Source organism: Oncorhynchus masou, chromosome 8, assembly GCF_036934945.1.
Source record: "Oncorhynchus masou masou isolate Uvic2021 chromosome 8, UVic_Omas_1.1, whole genome shotgun sequence".
Taxonomy (NCBI): Eukaryota; Metazoa; Chordata; class Actinopteri; order Salmoniformes; family Salmonidae; genus Oncorhynchus; species Oncorhynchus masou.
The window spans coordinates 24273124-24289459 of NC_088219.1; the positions used below are offsets into that span (position 1 = coordinate 24273124).

General features: G+C 45.4%; 1 protein-coding gene across 3 annotated transcripts in view; it reads right to left on the minus strand.

Moving 5' to 3' along the window:
* Positions 1 to 16336, minus strand: part of LOC135544425 (colorectal mutant cancer protein-like) — a 129509-nt gene that overhangs the window by 97808 nt on the left and 15365 nt on the right. Inside the window, exon 1 of one of the 3 annotated variants that reach the window (XM_064972020.1) lies at positions 3148 to 3865. The exons of the other annotated variants lie outside the window; for them this stretch is intronic. Within the exon in view, the coding sequence (XP_064828092.1) occupies positions 3148 to 3207 (60 nt within the window). The 5' untranslated portion in view covers positions 3208 to 3865. Of the gene's footprint in view, positions 1 to 3147; positions 3866 to 16336 lie in introns of those variants that run through there. 3 annotated transcript variants of the gene reach the window in all.

Below are 16336 nucleotides of genomic sequence, written 5' to 3' on the forward strand. Positions count from 1 at the left end.
CATTCCTACACTGAGTCATTGTTCTGGTTTATGCTACCTACCAGGAGGAGCTCGTAAATTCGACCTACAGGCCCCTGCTTCTCTTGTGTTTTCCAGTTGAATGAGTTAGAAGACCACTTTAAAAGGCACAGTAAATCCAGGTTGCCTACCAACCAGTGGCGGCACAGTGACTAAAGCTCTACACTCCTGCAACCTCCAGTGTTACACCATCTCTTCCTCCCTGCATCGATTGAGTGCCTCAACCGTTGTTTATGATTCTCTAGAACATCAGCGGCGCAAACGATGACTGAGTGCTACACTTACAACGCTGCGGCCGTTAAGTCACTGACAGATCCAGGTTGCTTTCCCTTGCCATAAATTGAAGGTAAAGCCGCCCCGAAAACATCTGCCCAGACAAGAAAACATTTTGAGTTGATGTGAGGGGGAGTGAAGAAATAAAATGACATGGAAAACACGCTGTCTTTGATCATCTGAGTATGGTTCATCTAACAAGGACTATGCTTTCCCCGTTTTAGGTTGGGAGTGGGCGCTCATGCAGGCAGAAATGTGGTTTGCTTTAGATCCTAGTTTGGCTCTAGAGGGAAAGCCAGTGTTGTGCTTGAAGTGGCTTGGGGAAATAGCCTAAGCCCCTGAACATTGCTTTACCAGAGCTGCAGGGTTAGTGAGGGGAAGAAGTACAAGTTGACACGTTCATGCATCGTTTTATCTCTAACCCTGCTCTGTCCCAAAAGAGCTCTAACACACATTGTTGGTTACTAAATTGAACTCCCCCTCGAAATTGGCTCCATTGAAATAGCACGTGTCAAACTCATTCCACGGAGAGCCGAGTGTCTGCAGGTTTTTGCATCACCCTTGTACTTGATTGATGAATTAAAAGGCCAATAATTAGTAAGGCACTCCCCTCACCTGGTTATCTAGGTCTGAATTGAAAGGAAAATGCAAAATCCTGCAGACACTAAGCCATCCGTGGAATGAGTTTGACACCCCCTGCTCCGTAGGGATGAAACAAAGATATAGAGAGTCTCTAGACAGGAGGCTGGATACTTGCCTCCTGCTCCCTACATTTGTCTTCTCCCGGCAGCCCTCCCTGGACAGCCAAGATGGAATACTTCAACCTCACCCAAGGTCACTCTGTTTCTAGTCTATACAGCGTCGCTCTAGGTTTATTTGACCGATGCTGCCTACTCCCTAGACATTTATTTGGGTAGCTCTAGTCTGGCCTGGGAGTTAAAACACTAACCATGGCTGTCTTTAGTCGGGCTAGAATAGACAATAAAACACTGCTGCAAAGCCCTCTGAGCAAACTGTGACCAAAAAAAGCTGCCGAAGTTTTGTTCTAAACAAATTCCAGCAGCTTTTCAAACAATTTTCTATTCTTTATTCAGAATCCATTCTACAAATGATTAATAACCAATCCCTTCAACGACCAGAATCGGATCGACACCATCAACTACAAATCAAAGTGACACTGAACAGCTCTATTAAGATGACAGGGTGCAGCAGGCTACAACCCCGTTGGACCACAACGCCCTCATCCCAAATTCAACTCATTTGGAGACCTGGAGACTGAGTTGCATTTTGTTTGATTTCGCTGTCTACCTGCTAAGGGTTGTCATATGTTGCTCTGTACGTGTTCATTATCTGTCTGTATTGTCATTTTACGTGTTTTTAAATAACCTGACTGCGGTCGAAAATGTGCCATTTTACTAAAATGTTCATTACAATGTGCACCGTCCCTGCAATAATAAAGCTAATAAAGTAAAGTAAAAGTGAGGGGCCCCGGGGGACTCGATCCACCCGACAACATGCATCTACAAGGAGCCACACTTCCTGTGTCTTCATAAAACAGAAAGCCATTGTGACTCTCTGGGAGTTTTAACAGTTCTCATCTGTGGACGATGTGGGGGTAAAGGCGTCCGCATGCTCCCAGCCAAAACAGTTCGGAAGAGTTAGTGCACATATGACGACAACATTTGGTGGTGTTTTGGACTATAGTAAGGGTTTTTTCAGCTGTTCTAGAACAAACAAAAAAATACTAGAGGCCAGCCGAAGTTCGGGAGCCGAAGCCTACACCCCCTTCTCATTGAGAAATACTGCACCAGACATCTTAGTTAGATGTAAAATTGTGCTACTTAGAACTCCTCTGCAAAAACGTCAATGATTCCTCCCCCCCCCCCCACCTTTATTTAACCAGGTAGGCCAGTTGAGGACAAGTTCTCATTTACAACTGCAACCTGGCCAAGATAAAGCAAAGCTTATCTTAGATTAATTCAGACTATTTTGAGGAAGTGTATACTCGCTACGACGTCTCAAAATGGACAAACAGCACAATTGCTGCTTTTTTCTTGTTTTTCAAGCAAAGGTCTTTTAAGGGAGTATACGAGCACACTCCTTCAATTCTCCTCGACGTCTTCGGCTAGCAGCCAGCCGAAGTGAAGCATGCTGACGCCTTAGGAAGGGAAAGGGGCCACAAACACCTTGAAACACACACTTGGTTCTGTAGAAGAGCTTCCACTAACAGTCAGAGTTTGCTTACTATCCACCTCTCAAAAACACTTGGAAAAGTTTAAAGTCTTCCAAACCAGCCAAGCAGTTTGTTTTATGCTTGTTCTACAGAGTCAAAAGGAAAAGACTGCGAAAGAAAAAAGGGTGCTAGTTAGCAAGCAAGCTAATATTTTATTTTCTCTGTGTGGAGCTTTATACACCCGAAGCATTTGATCCTAATTCACTTCCCCCTATCCTCCCCCACTTTGAGAAGTATTTAGCCTAAACCGAACTTCCCCCCCCCACCAGGATTTAATATGCTGCAGGCAGGGGGGACGGCAGGGAAGAGAGAAGGGGGTCGAGGACTAGCCCAGATGACTCAGATGTTCTGTCAACTCGCTGCCTTGAGACTCAGTGAGCCGTGCGCTGCCCACATGGAAGGCAAAAGTGTTTATAGGGGGATGAAAGAGACTGACAGCTCTGACTGAAACCTTCCAGAGATGACAGCCAACTCGCTTGGGCTATAAGAAAGGAGAACTACCTCTTGGCCAAAACTTGTAATAACCTAGAAATGAGTGACAACCAGATTTCACAGGAACCCTAAAAGACATGAGTGACCACTTCCAACCCAAACTTTTTAGAAATAAAGATAACTCATCTTACCTTGCCCCCTTCAATCTGGGATTCACTCCCAAATTTCCCAACTGCTCCGGAAGAGTTCATGATTTTCCCAAACTCTCCAAACAGATTAAGATTGCAGGGCTCGCCCCCTCCTGATGGAGAAGAAGGCGAGACGGACGAAGGGAACGACAAAAAGGGACGAAAGAAAAAAGCAGTTCCTTAGTTCCTTGTCTTCAGCTGCTTGTCTTCTCCAGTTTCCACTGGCTGCCGTGGCCAGCCATCTTCATTCAGAAAACAACCCTTATTCCACACCGTGATCAGAGTGAACACACACACACACAGACTGACCAAAGGTGGAGGCATATACACACCCACACACACCATTCAGAGGTGCACAGTTACAGACACCGGCACATGTTCCATGATCCGTTATCTGTTAAATCAGTAGCGCCCCTGCTGCCCCTCAGGCGAACCATTCCTGAGTGTATCCGAGGAAAACTGCAGGAGTCTCTCCTAGCTGGCTCGCCTTCTGCATGCGCTCCCCCTGGTCATCTCCACGCGCTGCCAACACGGCCAGAGTGTGTGTGGAGAGCTCTCCTGGGCCAGGCTCAACGTGTGTGTGTAGCAGGGGGCGTTCCCCAGTGTGTCAGCGTCTCTGCATGTTGGCTGCCTGTCAGATTGCAGTTTGCCTGTTGGGTTCCTCCTGACACCCCTCCTCTCTCCGCACCCCCTCCCTCACTTCCTCCTATTCCTTAAGTTACTCTGTGCCTTTCCCAGACCATCCAATCACAGATCTCTCTCTTCCTCACTCTGGCTCTCACTCCCTATCCCTCCTCTCACTCCAACTCTCTCACTGCTTATCCCTCCCTCTTTGCTTGTCCCTCCCACCCTCTCTGCTTGTCCCTCCCACCCTCTCTGCTTGTCCCTCCCACCCTCCCTCTCTCTGCTTGTCCCTCCCTCTATGACTCCCCCTCCCCCCAGTTGTAGGAGTTTCTCTCACAGCTTTCAACAGTTTTTTTAGCTAAACTCAGGCCAGCACTCACACAAAAGACTGTCTGACTGCCCCAACACTAAATGGCCAAAAGGATGTGGACACCCCTACAAATTAGTGGATTTGACTATTTCAGCCACAACCGTTGCTGACAGGTGTATAAAATTGAGCACACAGCCATGCAATCTCCATAAACAAACATTGGCAGTAGAATTGCCTTACTGAAGAGCTCAGTGACTTTCAACGTTGTACGGTCATAGGATGCCACCTTTCCAACAAGTCTGATTGTCAAATTTCTGCTAGAGCTGCCAGGGTCAATTGTAAGTGCTGTTTTTGTAGAGACGTCTAGGAGCAATAACCGCTCAGCCACAAAGTGGTAGGCAACACAAGCTCACAGAATGGGACTGCCTAGCGCTGAAGTGCGTAGCTTGTAAAAATAGTCTATCCTCGGTTGCAACACTGACTACCGAGTTCCAAACTGCCTCTAGATGCAAAGTCACCACAATAAACTGTTTGTCAGGAGATTCATTTAAAAAAAATTTTTTTTTTACCCCTTTTTCTCCCCAATTTCGTGGTATCCAATTGTTGAAGTAGCTACTATCTTGTCTCATCGCTACAACTCCCATACGGGCTTGGGAGAGACGAAGGTTGAAAGTCATGCGTCCTCCGATACACAACCCAACCAGCCGCATTGCTTCTTAACACAGCGCGCACCCAACCCGGAAGCCAGCCGCACCAATGTGCCGGAGGAAACGCCGTGTACCTGGCAACCTTGGTTAGCGCGCACTGCGCCCATCCCGCCACAGGAGTCGCTGGTGCGCGATGAGACAAGGACATCCCTACCGACCAAGCCCTCCCTAACCCGGACGACGCTAGGCCAATTGTGCGTCGCCCCACGGACCTCCCGGTCGCGGCCGGTTACGACAGAGCCTGGGCGCGAACCCAGAGTCTCTGATGGCACAGCTGGCGCTGCAGTACAGCGCCCTTAACCACTGCGCCACCCGGGAGGCCGTCAGGAGCGAGCTTCATTAAATGAGTTTCCACGGCCGAGCAGCTGTACACAAGCGCAATGCCAAGTGTCGGCTGGAGTGGTGTAAAGCTCGCCCGCCGTTTGACTCACTGGAGTGATGAATTTCGCTTCACCATCTGGCAGTCCGATGGACAAATCTGGGTTTGGCAGATGCCAGGAGAACGCTCCCTGCCCTCAATGTATAGTGCCAACTGTAAAGTTTGGTGGAGGAGGAATAATGGACTGGGTCTGTTCTTCATGGTTTGGACTAGGCCCCTTAGTTCCAGTGAAGGGAAATCTTAATGCTACAGCATACAATGACATTCTAGACAATTCTGTGCTTTAACTTTGTGGCAACAGTTTGGGGAGGCCCTTTCCTGTGAGCCTGGCTTAAAATTGGCCAACATCAGGGCCCGACCTCTCTAATGCTCGTTGCTGAATGGAAGCAAGTCCACGCAGCAATGTTCCAACATCTAGTGGAAAGCCTTACCAAACGAGTAGAGGCTGTTATAGCAGCAAAGGGGGCCGACCTCCATATTAATGTCCATGATTTTGGAATGAGACAAGCAAGTGTTCATATACTTTTGGCCATGTAGTGTATGGATGCACTCTGTTGAACAGTCTTTTATCCCCACCTCCCTCTCCTCTTTTCCTCCATGAAGCTCTAGAAATGACACTGTTCCAGAAAATTCCCCTCATATCTTCTCTGAGGCTGTTCAAGCTATTAAAAGTGCACTTCTGACATTGTGGCTCCTTTCGTATCTTAATTTTAGTGTATAGAGCGCACTAGTAGACCAGTTCATTAGCGGCTCGTTCAGGCCTCATTAAATATGAAAAGATTGGAGCACTTTATTAATATATTGATGACCAGTGTTTAGAGCAACCAGTAATGCATATTTGACTACTTGGTTCAATGATGGATGATAAGCTAACCTATCTGAATTAGTCTAAATTGACAAGGGGAAAAGGCAGTCACTTAAGGATTTTTTTAATTGGTAGAACCTTTTGCCCACCGCTTTGAATGGAAAAAAAGAATCAACAGCTCCCCCTAGGGCTGGGCGATATGGCCAAAATCTCATATCCCGATATAGGTCATTTCATGTCACGATAACGATACATATCCCGATATAGCACATTTTCTGTAATAAATAAATAGTTTATATAAAATGACCACATGTAAAAGGCCTACTTCTTATTACATTTTGAATTATACTCAACAAATAAAAGGTACTTACTCATATTTGATTATTTCTCATTTATTTAGAACCTTTGTGCAAATTTTCAATTAAGCATGTAACAACAAAAAAATGAAAAAAATCTAAAAAGATGAATAAAAAACCACTTCAACTATATTTGCAAACAAAAAAAATAAAGGACTAATATATATATTTTTGCCCCACTGTGTGTGTGTTACACACACACACACACACACACACACACACACACACACACACACACACACACACACACACACACACACACACACACACACAGGGGGCAAAAAGTATTTAGTCAGCCACCAATTGTGCAAGTTCTCCCACTTAAAAAGATGAGAGAGGCCTGTAATTTTCATCATAGGTACACTTCAACTATGACAGACAAAATTAGAAAAAGAAATCCAGAAAAATCACATTGTAGCATTGTTAATGAATTTATTTGCAAATTATGATGGAAAATAAGTATTTGGTCACCTACAAACAAGCAAGATTTCTGGCTCTCACAGACCTGTAACTTATTCTTTAAGAGACTCCTCTGTCCTCCACTCGTTACCTGTATTAATGGCACCTGTTTGAACTTGTTATCAGTATAAAAAGACACCTGTCCACAACCTCAAACAGTCACACTCCAAATTCCACTATGGCCAAGACCAAAGAGCTGTCAAAGGACACCAGAACCAAAATTGTAGACCTGCACCAGGCTGAGAAGACTGAATCTGCAATAGGTAAGCAGCTAGGTTTGAATAAATCAACTGTGGGAGCAATTATTAGGAAATGGAAGACATACAAGACCATTGATAATCTCCCTCGATCTGGGGCTCCACGCAAGATCTCACCCCGTGGGGTCAAAATGATCACAAGAACGGTGAGCAAAAATCCAAAGAACCACACGGGGGGACCTAGTGAATGACCTGCAGAGAGCTGGGACCAAAATAACAACACACTACGCCGCCAGGGACTCAAATCCTGCAGTGCCAGACGTGTCCCACTGCTTAAGCCAGTACATGTCCAGGCCCATCTGAAGTTTGCTAGAGAGCATTTGGATGATCCAGAAGAAGATTGGGAGAATGTCATATGGTCAGATGAAACCAAAAATAGACATTTTTGGTAAAAACTCAACTAGTCGTGTTTGGAGGAAAAAGAATGCTGAGTTGCATCCAAAGAACACCATACCTACTGGGCTGTTTTTCTGCTAAGGGACCAGGACGACTGATCCGTGTAAAGGAAAGAATGAATGGGGCCATGTATCGTGAGATTGAGTGAAAACCTCCTTCCATCAGCAAGGGCATTGAAAATGAAACGTGGCTGGGTCTTTCAGCATGACAATGATCCCAAACACACCGCCCGGGCAACGAAGGAGTGGCTTCAGCATTTCAAGGTCCTGGAGTGGCCGAGCCAGTCTCCAGATCTCAACCCCATAGAAAATATTTGGAGGGAGTTGAAAGTCTGTGTTGCCCAGCAACAGCCTCAAAACATCACTGCTCTAGAGGAGATCTGCATGGAGGAATGGGCCAAAATACCAGCAACAGTGTGTGAAAACCTTGTGAAAACGTTTGACCTCTGTCATTGCCAACAAAGGATATATACAGTGCCTTGCGAAAGTATTCAGCCCCCTTGAACTTTGCGACCTCTTGCCACATTTCAGGCTTCAAACAAAGATATAAAACTGTATTTTTTGTGAAGAATCAACAACAAGTGGGACACAATCATGAAGTGGAACGACATTTATTGGATATTTCAAACTTTTTTAACAAATCAAAAACTGAAAAATTGGGCATGCAAAATTATTCAGCCCCTTTACTTTCAGTGCAACAAACTCTCTCCAGAAGTTCAGTGAGGATCTCTGAATGATCCAATGTTGACCTAAATGACTAATGATGATAAATACAATCCACCTGTGTGTAATCAAGTCTCCGTATAAATGCACCAGCACTGTGATAGTCTCAGAGGTCCGTTAAAAGCGCAGAGAGCATCATGAAGAACAAGGAACACACCAGGCAGGTCCGAGATACTGTTGTGAAGAAGTTTAAAGCCGGATTTGGATACAAAAAGATTTCCCAAGCTTTAAACATCCCAAGGAGCACTGTGCAAGCGATAATATTGAAATGGAAGGAGTATCAGACCACTGCAAATCTACCAAGACCTGGCCGTCCCTCTAAACTTTCAGCTCGTACAAGGAGAAGACTGATCAGAGATGCAGCCAAGAGGCCCATGATCACTCTGGACGAACTGCAGAGATCTACAGCTGAGGTGGGAGACTCTGTCCATAGGACAACAATCAGTCGTATATTGCACAAATCTGTCCTTTATGGAAGAGTGGCAAGAAGAAAGCCATTTCTTAAAGATATCCATAAAAAGTTTTGTTTAAAGTTTGCCACAAGCCACCTGGGAGACACACCAAACATGTTGAAGAAGGTGCTCTGGTCAGATGAAACCAAAATTGAACTTTTTGGCAACAATGCAAAACGTTATGTTTGGCGTAAAAGCAACACAGCTCATCACCCTGACCACATCATCCCCACTGTCAAACATGGTGGTGGCAGCATCATGGTTTGGGCCTGCTTTTCTTCAGCAGGGACAGGGAAGATGGTTAAAATTGATGGGAAGATGGGTGGAGCCAAATACAGGACCATTCTGGAAGAAAACCTGATGGAGTCTGCAAAAGACCTGAGACAGAGATTTGTCTTCCAACAAGACAATGATCCAAAACATAAAGCAAAATCTACAATGGAATGGTTCAAAAATAAACATATCCAGGTGTTAGAATGGCCAAGTCAAAGTCCAGACCTGAATCCAATCGAGAATCTGTGGAAAGAACTGAAAACCGCTGTTCACAAATGCTCTCCATGCAACCTCACTGAGCTCGAGCTGTTTTGCAAGGAGGAATGGGAAAAAATTTCAGTCTCTCAATGTGCAAAACTGAGAGACATACCCCAAGCGACTTACAGCTGTAATCGCAGCAAAAGGTGGCGCTACAAGCAAGACTTAAGGGGGCTGAATAATTTTGCACGCCCGATTTTTCAGTTTTGGATTTGTTAAAAAAGTTTGAAATATCCAATAAATGTCGTTCCACTTCATGATTGTGTCCCACTTGTTGTTGATTCTTCACAAAAAAATACAGTTTTATATCTTTATGTTTGAAGCCTGAAATGTGGCAAAAGGTCGCAAAGTTCAAGGGGGCCGAATACTTTTGCAAGGCACTGTAACAAAGTATTGAGAAACTTTTGTTATTGACCAAATACTTATTATCCACCATAATTTTCAAATAAATTCATTAAAAATCCTACAAAGTGTTTTCTGGATTTTTTTTCTAGTGGTCTGTCATAGTTGAAGTGTACCTATGATGAAAATTACAGGCCTCTCTCATCTTTTTAAGTGGGAGAAGCGACGGCCAATTGACGAAAAACATTGCCGCAAAGAGTGATTTGCGACACAACAAAATAAACGAGAGCATAATTGAAACGATAGAAAAAGCGTCTATCGTCACAAGATATACACTGCTCAATAAAATAAAGGGAACACTAAAATAACACATCCTAGATCTCAATGAATGAAATATTCTTATTAAATAATTTTCTCTTTACATAGTTGAATGTGCTGACAACAAAAATCACGGAAAAATTATCAATGGAAATCAAATTTATCAACCCATAGAGGTCTGGATTTGGAGTCATACTCAAAATTAAAGTGGAAAACCACACTACAGGCTGATCCAACTTTGATGTAATGTCCTTAAAACAAGTCAAAATGAGGCTCAGTAGTGTGTGTGGCCTCCACGTGCCTGTATGACCTGCCTACAACACCTGGGCATGCTCCTGATGAGGTGGCGCATGGTCTCCTGAGGGATCTCCTCCCAGACCTGGACTAAAGCATCCGCCAACTCCTGGACAGTCTGTGGTGCAACGTGGCGTTGGTGGATGGAGCGAGACATGATGTCCCAGATGTGCTCAATTGGATTCAGGTCTGGGGAACGGGCGGGCCAGTCCATAGCATCAATGCCTTCCTCTTGCAGGAACTGCTGACACACTTCAGCCACATGAGGTCTAGCATTGTCTTGCATTAGGACGAACCCAGGGCCAACCGCACCAGCATATGGTCTCACAAGGGGTCTGAGGATCATATCTCGGTACCTAATGACAGTCAGGCTACCTCTGGCGAGCACATGGAGGGCTGTGCGGCTCCCCCAAAGAAATGCCACCCCACACCATGACTTTCCCACCGCCAAATCGGTCGTGCTGGAGGATGTTGCAGGCAGCAGAACGTTCTCCGCGGCGTCTCCAGACTCTGTCACGTCTGTCACATGTGCTCAGTGTGAACCTGCTTTCATCTGTGAAGAGCACAGGGCGCCAGTGGCAAATTTGCCAATTTGGTGTTCTCTGGCAAATGCCAAATGTCCTGCACGGTGTTGGGCTGTAAGCACAACCCCCACCTGTGGACGTCGGGCCCTCATACCTCCCTCATGTTTCTGACCGTTTGAGCAGACACATGCACATTTGTGGCCTGCTGGAGGTAATTTTGCAGGGCTCTGGCAGTGCTCCTCCTGCTCCTCCTTGCACAAAGGCGGAGGTAGGGGTCCTGCCGCTGGGTTGTTGCCCTCCTACGGCCTCCTCCACTTCTCCTGATGTACTGGCCTGTCTCCTGGTAGCGCCTCCATGCTCTGGACACTACGCTGACAGACACAGCAAACCTTCTTGCCACAGCTCGCATTGATGTGCCATCCTGGATGAGCTGCACTACCTGAGCCACGTGTGTGGGTTGTAGACTCCGTCTCATGCTACCACTAGAGTGAAAGCACCGCCAGCATTCAAAAGTGACCAAAACATCAGCCAGGAAGCATAGGAACTGAGAAGTGGTCTGTAGTGATCACCTGCAGAACCACTCCTTTGTTATGGGTGCCTTGCTAATTGCCTATAATTTCCACCTGTTGTCTATTCTATTTGCACAACAGCATGTGAAATGTATTGTCAATCAGTGTTGCATCTTAAGTGGACAGTTTGATTTCACAGAAGTGTGATTGACTTGGAGTTACATTGTGTTGTTTAAGTGTTCACTTTATTTTTTTGAGCAGTGTATATCGTCATATCGCCCAGCCCTAGCTCCCCCTGTTGATATTGGTTGGATGTTTTATATGACATGTGATGTAACAGGAAGCCACAATAAAGGAACGACCAAGGTGCCAAGGAGACCACATAGCAGAGTAGCATACACAACCACAAAGATGTGGATGGACACAGCAGGAGCATCACAATAATCTAATTTAGACGTGCTCACTCACAGCAGGGGTGTTAGGAAGCACTTGGATGATCCTGACCTTTCAGCTCAGCTACAAATCATGCTGCTCCCCAAGCTGGACACTGCTCATCAGCATGCAAACACACAAAGAACAGAATGAAGAGGGGAAACACACACACACGCTGGAATATTCCCTTAATTGGAACTCCCTTACTTGCCATGCAAATTAGAAAATGAACCAATAATAATTTAAACTCACAATGCCCTGATCACTGAATTCAAAGTCAATAGTAATACTTCAAAGCAAGGCTGTATAAATACTTAAAACTGTCATCATTTAGCACAAAGCTTCACCACAGCATCAAACAGAAATTCATATTTAATTGCAAATTTTATAAAATTCCCAGGCTAAAGTCCTCCCATTTATTTCACTAGGGGGTCAAAAAAGAACTGTGCTGAAACCACTTCCACGTTGATATTCCAAGAGGACGATATTAAAATAAAATGAAAAGAATTCAAACAGCATGAGACAAATTGGGAAGATGAGCTGTAGCAGGAGACAAAACGATAAACTCTGCACTCAGAGTATATCAGAGGTGCTGCTGGGCTAGGTTTAGACAGACCTGCATGTATGATTCATGAAGCGGTACATTGGGAGCTGGTTTACTTTCTAATTGAGAGACTCAAAGAAATGGTATGGAGCATGTAGTCTAGTCCCTCTCCCTCTCTCCCTGCCCAGTGAAAATTAAATGAGAACAATGATATGGAGAATAGACCCCTTCTTTCCTCAAACTGTTCTCTTTTTCCTGAGAAGTTTCTAGGCAGAAATAATGTGTTCACATAATGACACTTGGCTGTTACTAGTGCAGATCCAACAGGTTAGTAGTGGAAGAAAGCTCACATACCAATCACTACACACCATGGAAATACAATCTCCCAGAACAATGTAAAGCAATATAGTACAGCATGTAGGTAGACAATTTAAATGGATTTTTTTTATTTATTTAACCTTTATTTAACTAGGCAAGTCAGTTAAGAGCAAATTCTTATTTACAAAGGACGGCCTACCCCGGCCAAACCCTAACCAAGACAACGTTGGGCCAATTGTGCGCTGCCCTATGGGACTCCCAATCATGGCCGGTTGTGAAACAGCCTGGAATCTAACCAGGGTCTGTAGTAACGTCTTGAGCACTGAGATGCAGTGCCTTAGACCGCTGCGCCACTCGGGAGCCCCAAAATACAGCTGAGTATGTAATAAAATATGCCCAAACAGTAAGCAATTCTCCAACCAGACTAAAATGAGTCATCCTTGAAGATTGGATGAGTAACATGCAATCTATCTACACAGCAGTGTAAAACAGCCAACATCCTCTCCCCTCGCCCACATAGATATCCAAGACCCACTGCCTATGCAGTGTTCTCTGGTCTGGTCTCTAGCTACATCTACTCCAACCTGGCAACCCAGCACTATACTACAGGGCTGACATGACCTAGAGACTTTACCCACAAAAATACCATCCATCATTTTCATCCTCCTGTCCAGTCACCTCTGAAGCTTTACTTACCTCATCACTAACACACAGTTCCCACAACAGCCTTCCAACACCCACAGGTTATTCCAAAAGAGCCATTACAACTTCAAACTAGGCCAACACATTACAGCTAACACCTTGTTAGAAACTGACCGAGCTTGGAGAACAGTGTCTGTGCAGTGCAGTGGTGCTGGCTGGGCAGATTGGAGAGTCGCTAATGCTTTTCTGGGCACTTGCCCAAGAGGTAGAGAAAAGAGGAGTGGCACTGGGAGAGGGACAGAGTCAGTGACACAGTGAAACCCAACTTGCTTGCGTGTGAAATCAAATCAGCTGCAGGACAGATAGCAATAAAGCTTGCAGAACTAGCACACAAGGAGGGCTAGGAGTTGTCGGCAGTTCGCGATAAGGCTAGCCCAGCACACAGGGGGGGCTATGGGTTTAGGGCTATCCAGAGATAGACACTTATCCAAACAGTACAGCAGTTGGCCCCTATAGAGGAAGGACTGGCTAAGGGCCAGGCAGGTGGTGCCATTCTTTCTCTACCTTTATTTAATGTCCCCCTTTATTTAACCAGGTAGGCTAGTTGAGAACAAGTTCTCATTTGCAACGGCGACCTAGCCAAGATAAAGCATAGCAATTCGACAAAATACAACACAGAGTTACACATGGAATAAACAAAACATACACTCAATAATACAGTAGAACAAAGAAAAAAAAGTATATATACAGTGAGTGCAAATGAGGTAAGATAAGGGAGTTAAGTCAATAAATAGGCCATGGTGGCAAAGTAATTACAATATAGCAATTAAACACTGGAATGGTAGAGCGGCAGAAGATGAATGTGGAAGTAGAGATAGTGGAGTGCAAAGGAGCAAGATAAATAAATAAATACAGTATGGGGATGAGGATGGTAGATAGATGGGCTGTTTCCAGACGGGCTATGTTCAGGTGCAGTGATCTGTGAGCTGCTCTGACAGCTGCTGATCTGTGAGCTGCTCTGGCGCTTAAAGCTAGTGAGGGAGATATGAGTATCCAGCTTCAGAGATTTTTGCAGTTCGTTCCAGTCATTGGCAGCAGAGAACTGGAAGGAGAGACGACCAAAGGAGGAATTGGCTTTGGGGGTGACCAGTGAGATATAATTGCTGGAGCGTGTGCTACGGGTGGGTAATGCTATGGTGACCAGTGAGCTGAGATAAGGCGGGGATTTACCAAGCAGAGACTTGTAGATGACCTGGAGCCAGTGGGTTTGGCGACGAGTATGAAACGAGGGCCAACCAACGAGAGCGTACAGGTCGCAATGGTGGGTAGTGTATGGGGCTTTGGTGACAAAACGGATGGCACTGTGATAGACTGCATCCAGTTTGTTGAGTAGAGTGTTGGATGCTATTTTATAGATGACATCACCGAAGTCGAGGATCGGTAGAATGGTCAGTTTTACGAGGGTATGTTTGGCAGCATGAGTGAAGGATGCTTTGTTGCGATATAGGAAGCCGATTCTAGATTTAATTTTGGATTGGAGATGCTTAATGCGAGTCTGGTATTTGTAGTTGTCCACGTATTCTAAGTCAGAGCCATCCAGAGTAGTAATGCTGGACGGGCGAACAGGTGAGGGCAGTGATCAGTTGAATACCATGCATTTAGTTTTACTTGCGTTTAAGAGCAGTTGGAGGCCACGGAAGGAGAGTTGTATGGCATTGAAGCTCGTCTGGAGGTTAGTTAACACAGTGTCCAAAGAAGGGCCAGAGGTATACAGAATGGTGTCGCCTGAGTAGAGGTGTATCAGAGAATCACCAGAAGCAAGAGAGACATCGTTGCCAGAGAAGAGAGTCGGCCGAGGATTTAATTCTGTGCCACCCCCATAGAGACTGCCAGAGGTCCGGACAACAGGCCTCCGATTTGACACACTGAACTCAGAGAAGTAGTTGGTAAACCAGGCGAGGCAGTCATTTGAAAAACCAAGGCTGTCGAGTCTGCCAATAAGAATGTGGTGATTGACAGAATCGAAAGCCTTGGCCAGGTCGATGAATACAGCTGCACGGTAATGTCTCTTATCGATGGCAGTTATGATGATGTTTCGGACCATGAGCGTGGCTGAGGTACACCCACGACCAGCTCTGAAACCAGATTGCAGAAAGACAGGGTAGGATAGATATAGGTCTGTAGCAGTTTGGGTCTCGATTGTCACTCCTTTTGAAGAGGGGGATGACCGTGGCAGCTTTCCAATCTTTGGGAATCTCAGACGATACGAAAGAGAGGTTGAACAGGCTAGTAATAGGAGTTGCAACAATATCGGCAGATAATTTTAGAAAGAGAGGGTCCAGATTGTCTAGCCCGGCTGATTTGTATGGGTCCAGATATTGCAGCTCTTTCAGTGCATCAGCTGTCTGGATTTGGGTGAAGGAGAAATGGTGGGGACTTTGGCGGGTTGCTGTGGAGGGTGCTGGGCAGTTGACCGGGGTAGGGGTAGCCAGGTGGAAAGCATGGCCAGCCGTAGAGAAATGCTTATTGAAATTCTCAATTATAGTGGATTTATCGGTGGTGACAGTGTTTCCTAGCTTCAGAGCAGTGGGCAGCTGGGAGGAGGTGCTCTTATTCTCCATGGATTTTACAGTGTCCCAGAACTTTTTGAGTTAGTACTACAGGATGCAAATTTCTGTTTGAAAAAGCTAGCCTTATCTTTCCTAACTGCCTGTGTATATTTGTTCCTAACTTCCTTGAAAAGCTGCTTATCATGGGGGCTATTCGATGTAAATGCAGAACGCCACAGGATGTTTTTGTGCTGGTCAAGGGCAGACAGGTCTGGAGTGAACCAAGGACTATATCCATTCCTAGTTCTACATTTTTTGAGAGGGGCATGCTTGTTTAAGATGGTGAGGAAGGCACCTTTAAAGAATAGCCAGGCATCATCTACTGACGGGATGAGGTCAATGTCATTCCAGGATACCCCGGCCAGGTCGATTAGAAAGGCCTGCTCGCAGAAGTGTTTTAGGGAGCGTTTGACAGTGATGAGGGGTGATCGTTTGGTCGCAGACCTATTACGGATGCAGGCAATGAGGCAGTGATCGCTGAGATCTTGATTGAAAACAGCAGAGGTGTATTTGGAGGGCGAGTTAGTTAGGATGACATCTATGAGGGTGCCCGTGTATACGGATTTGGAGTTGTACCTGGTAGGTTCATTGATCATTTGTGTAAGATTGAGGGCATCAAGCTTAGATTGTAGGATGGCCGGGGTGTTAAGTATGTCCCAGTT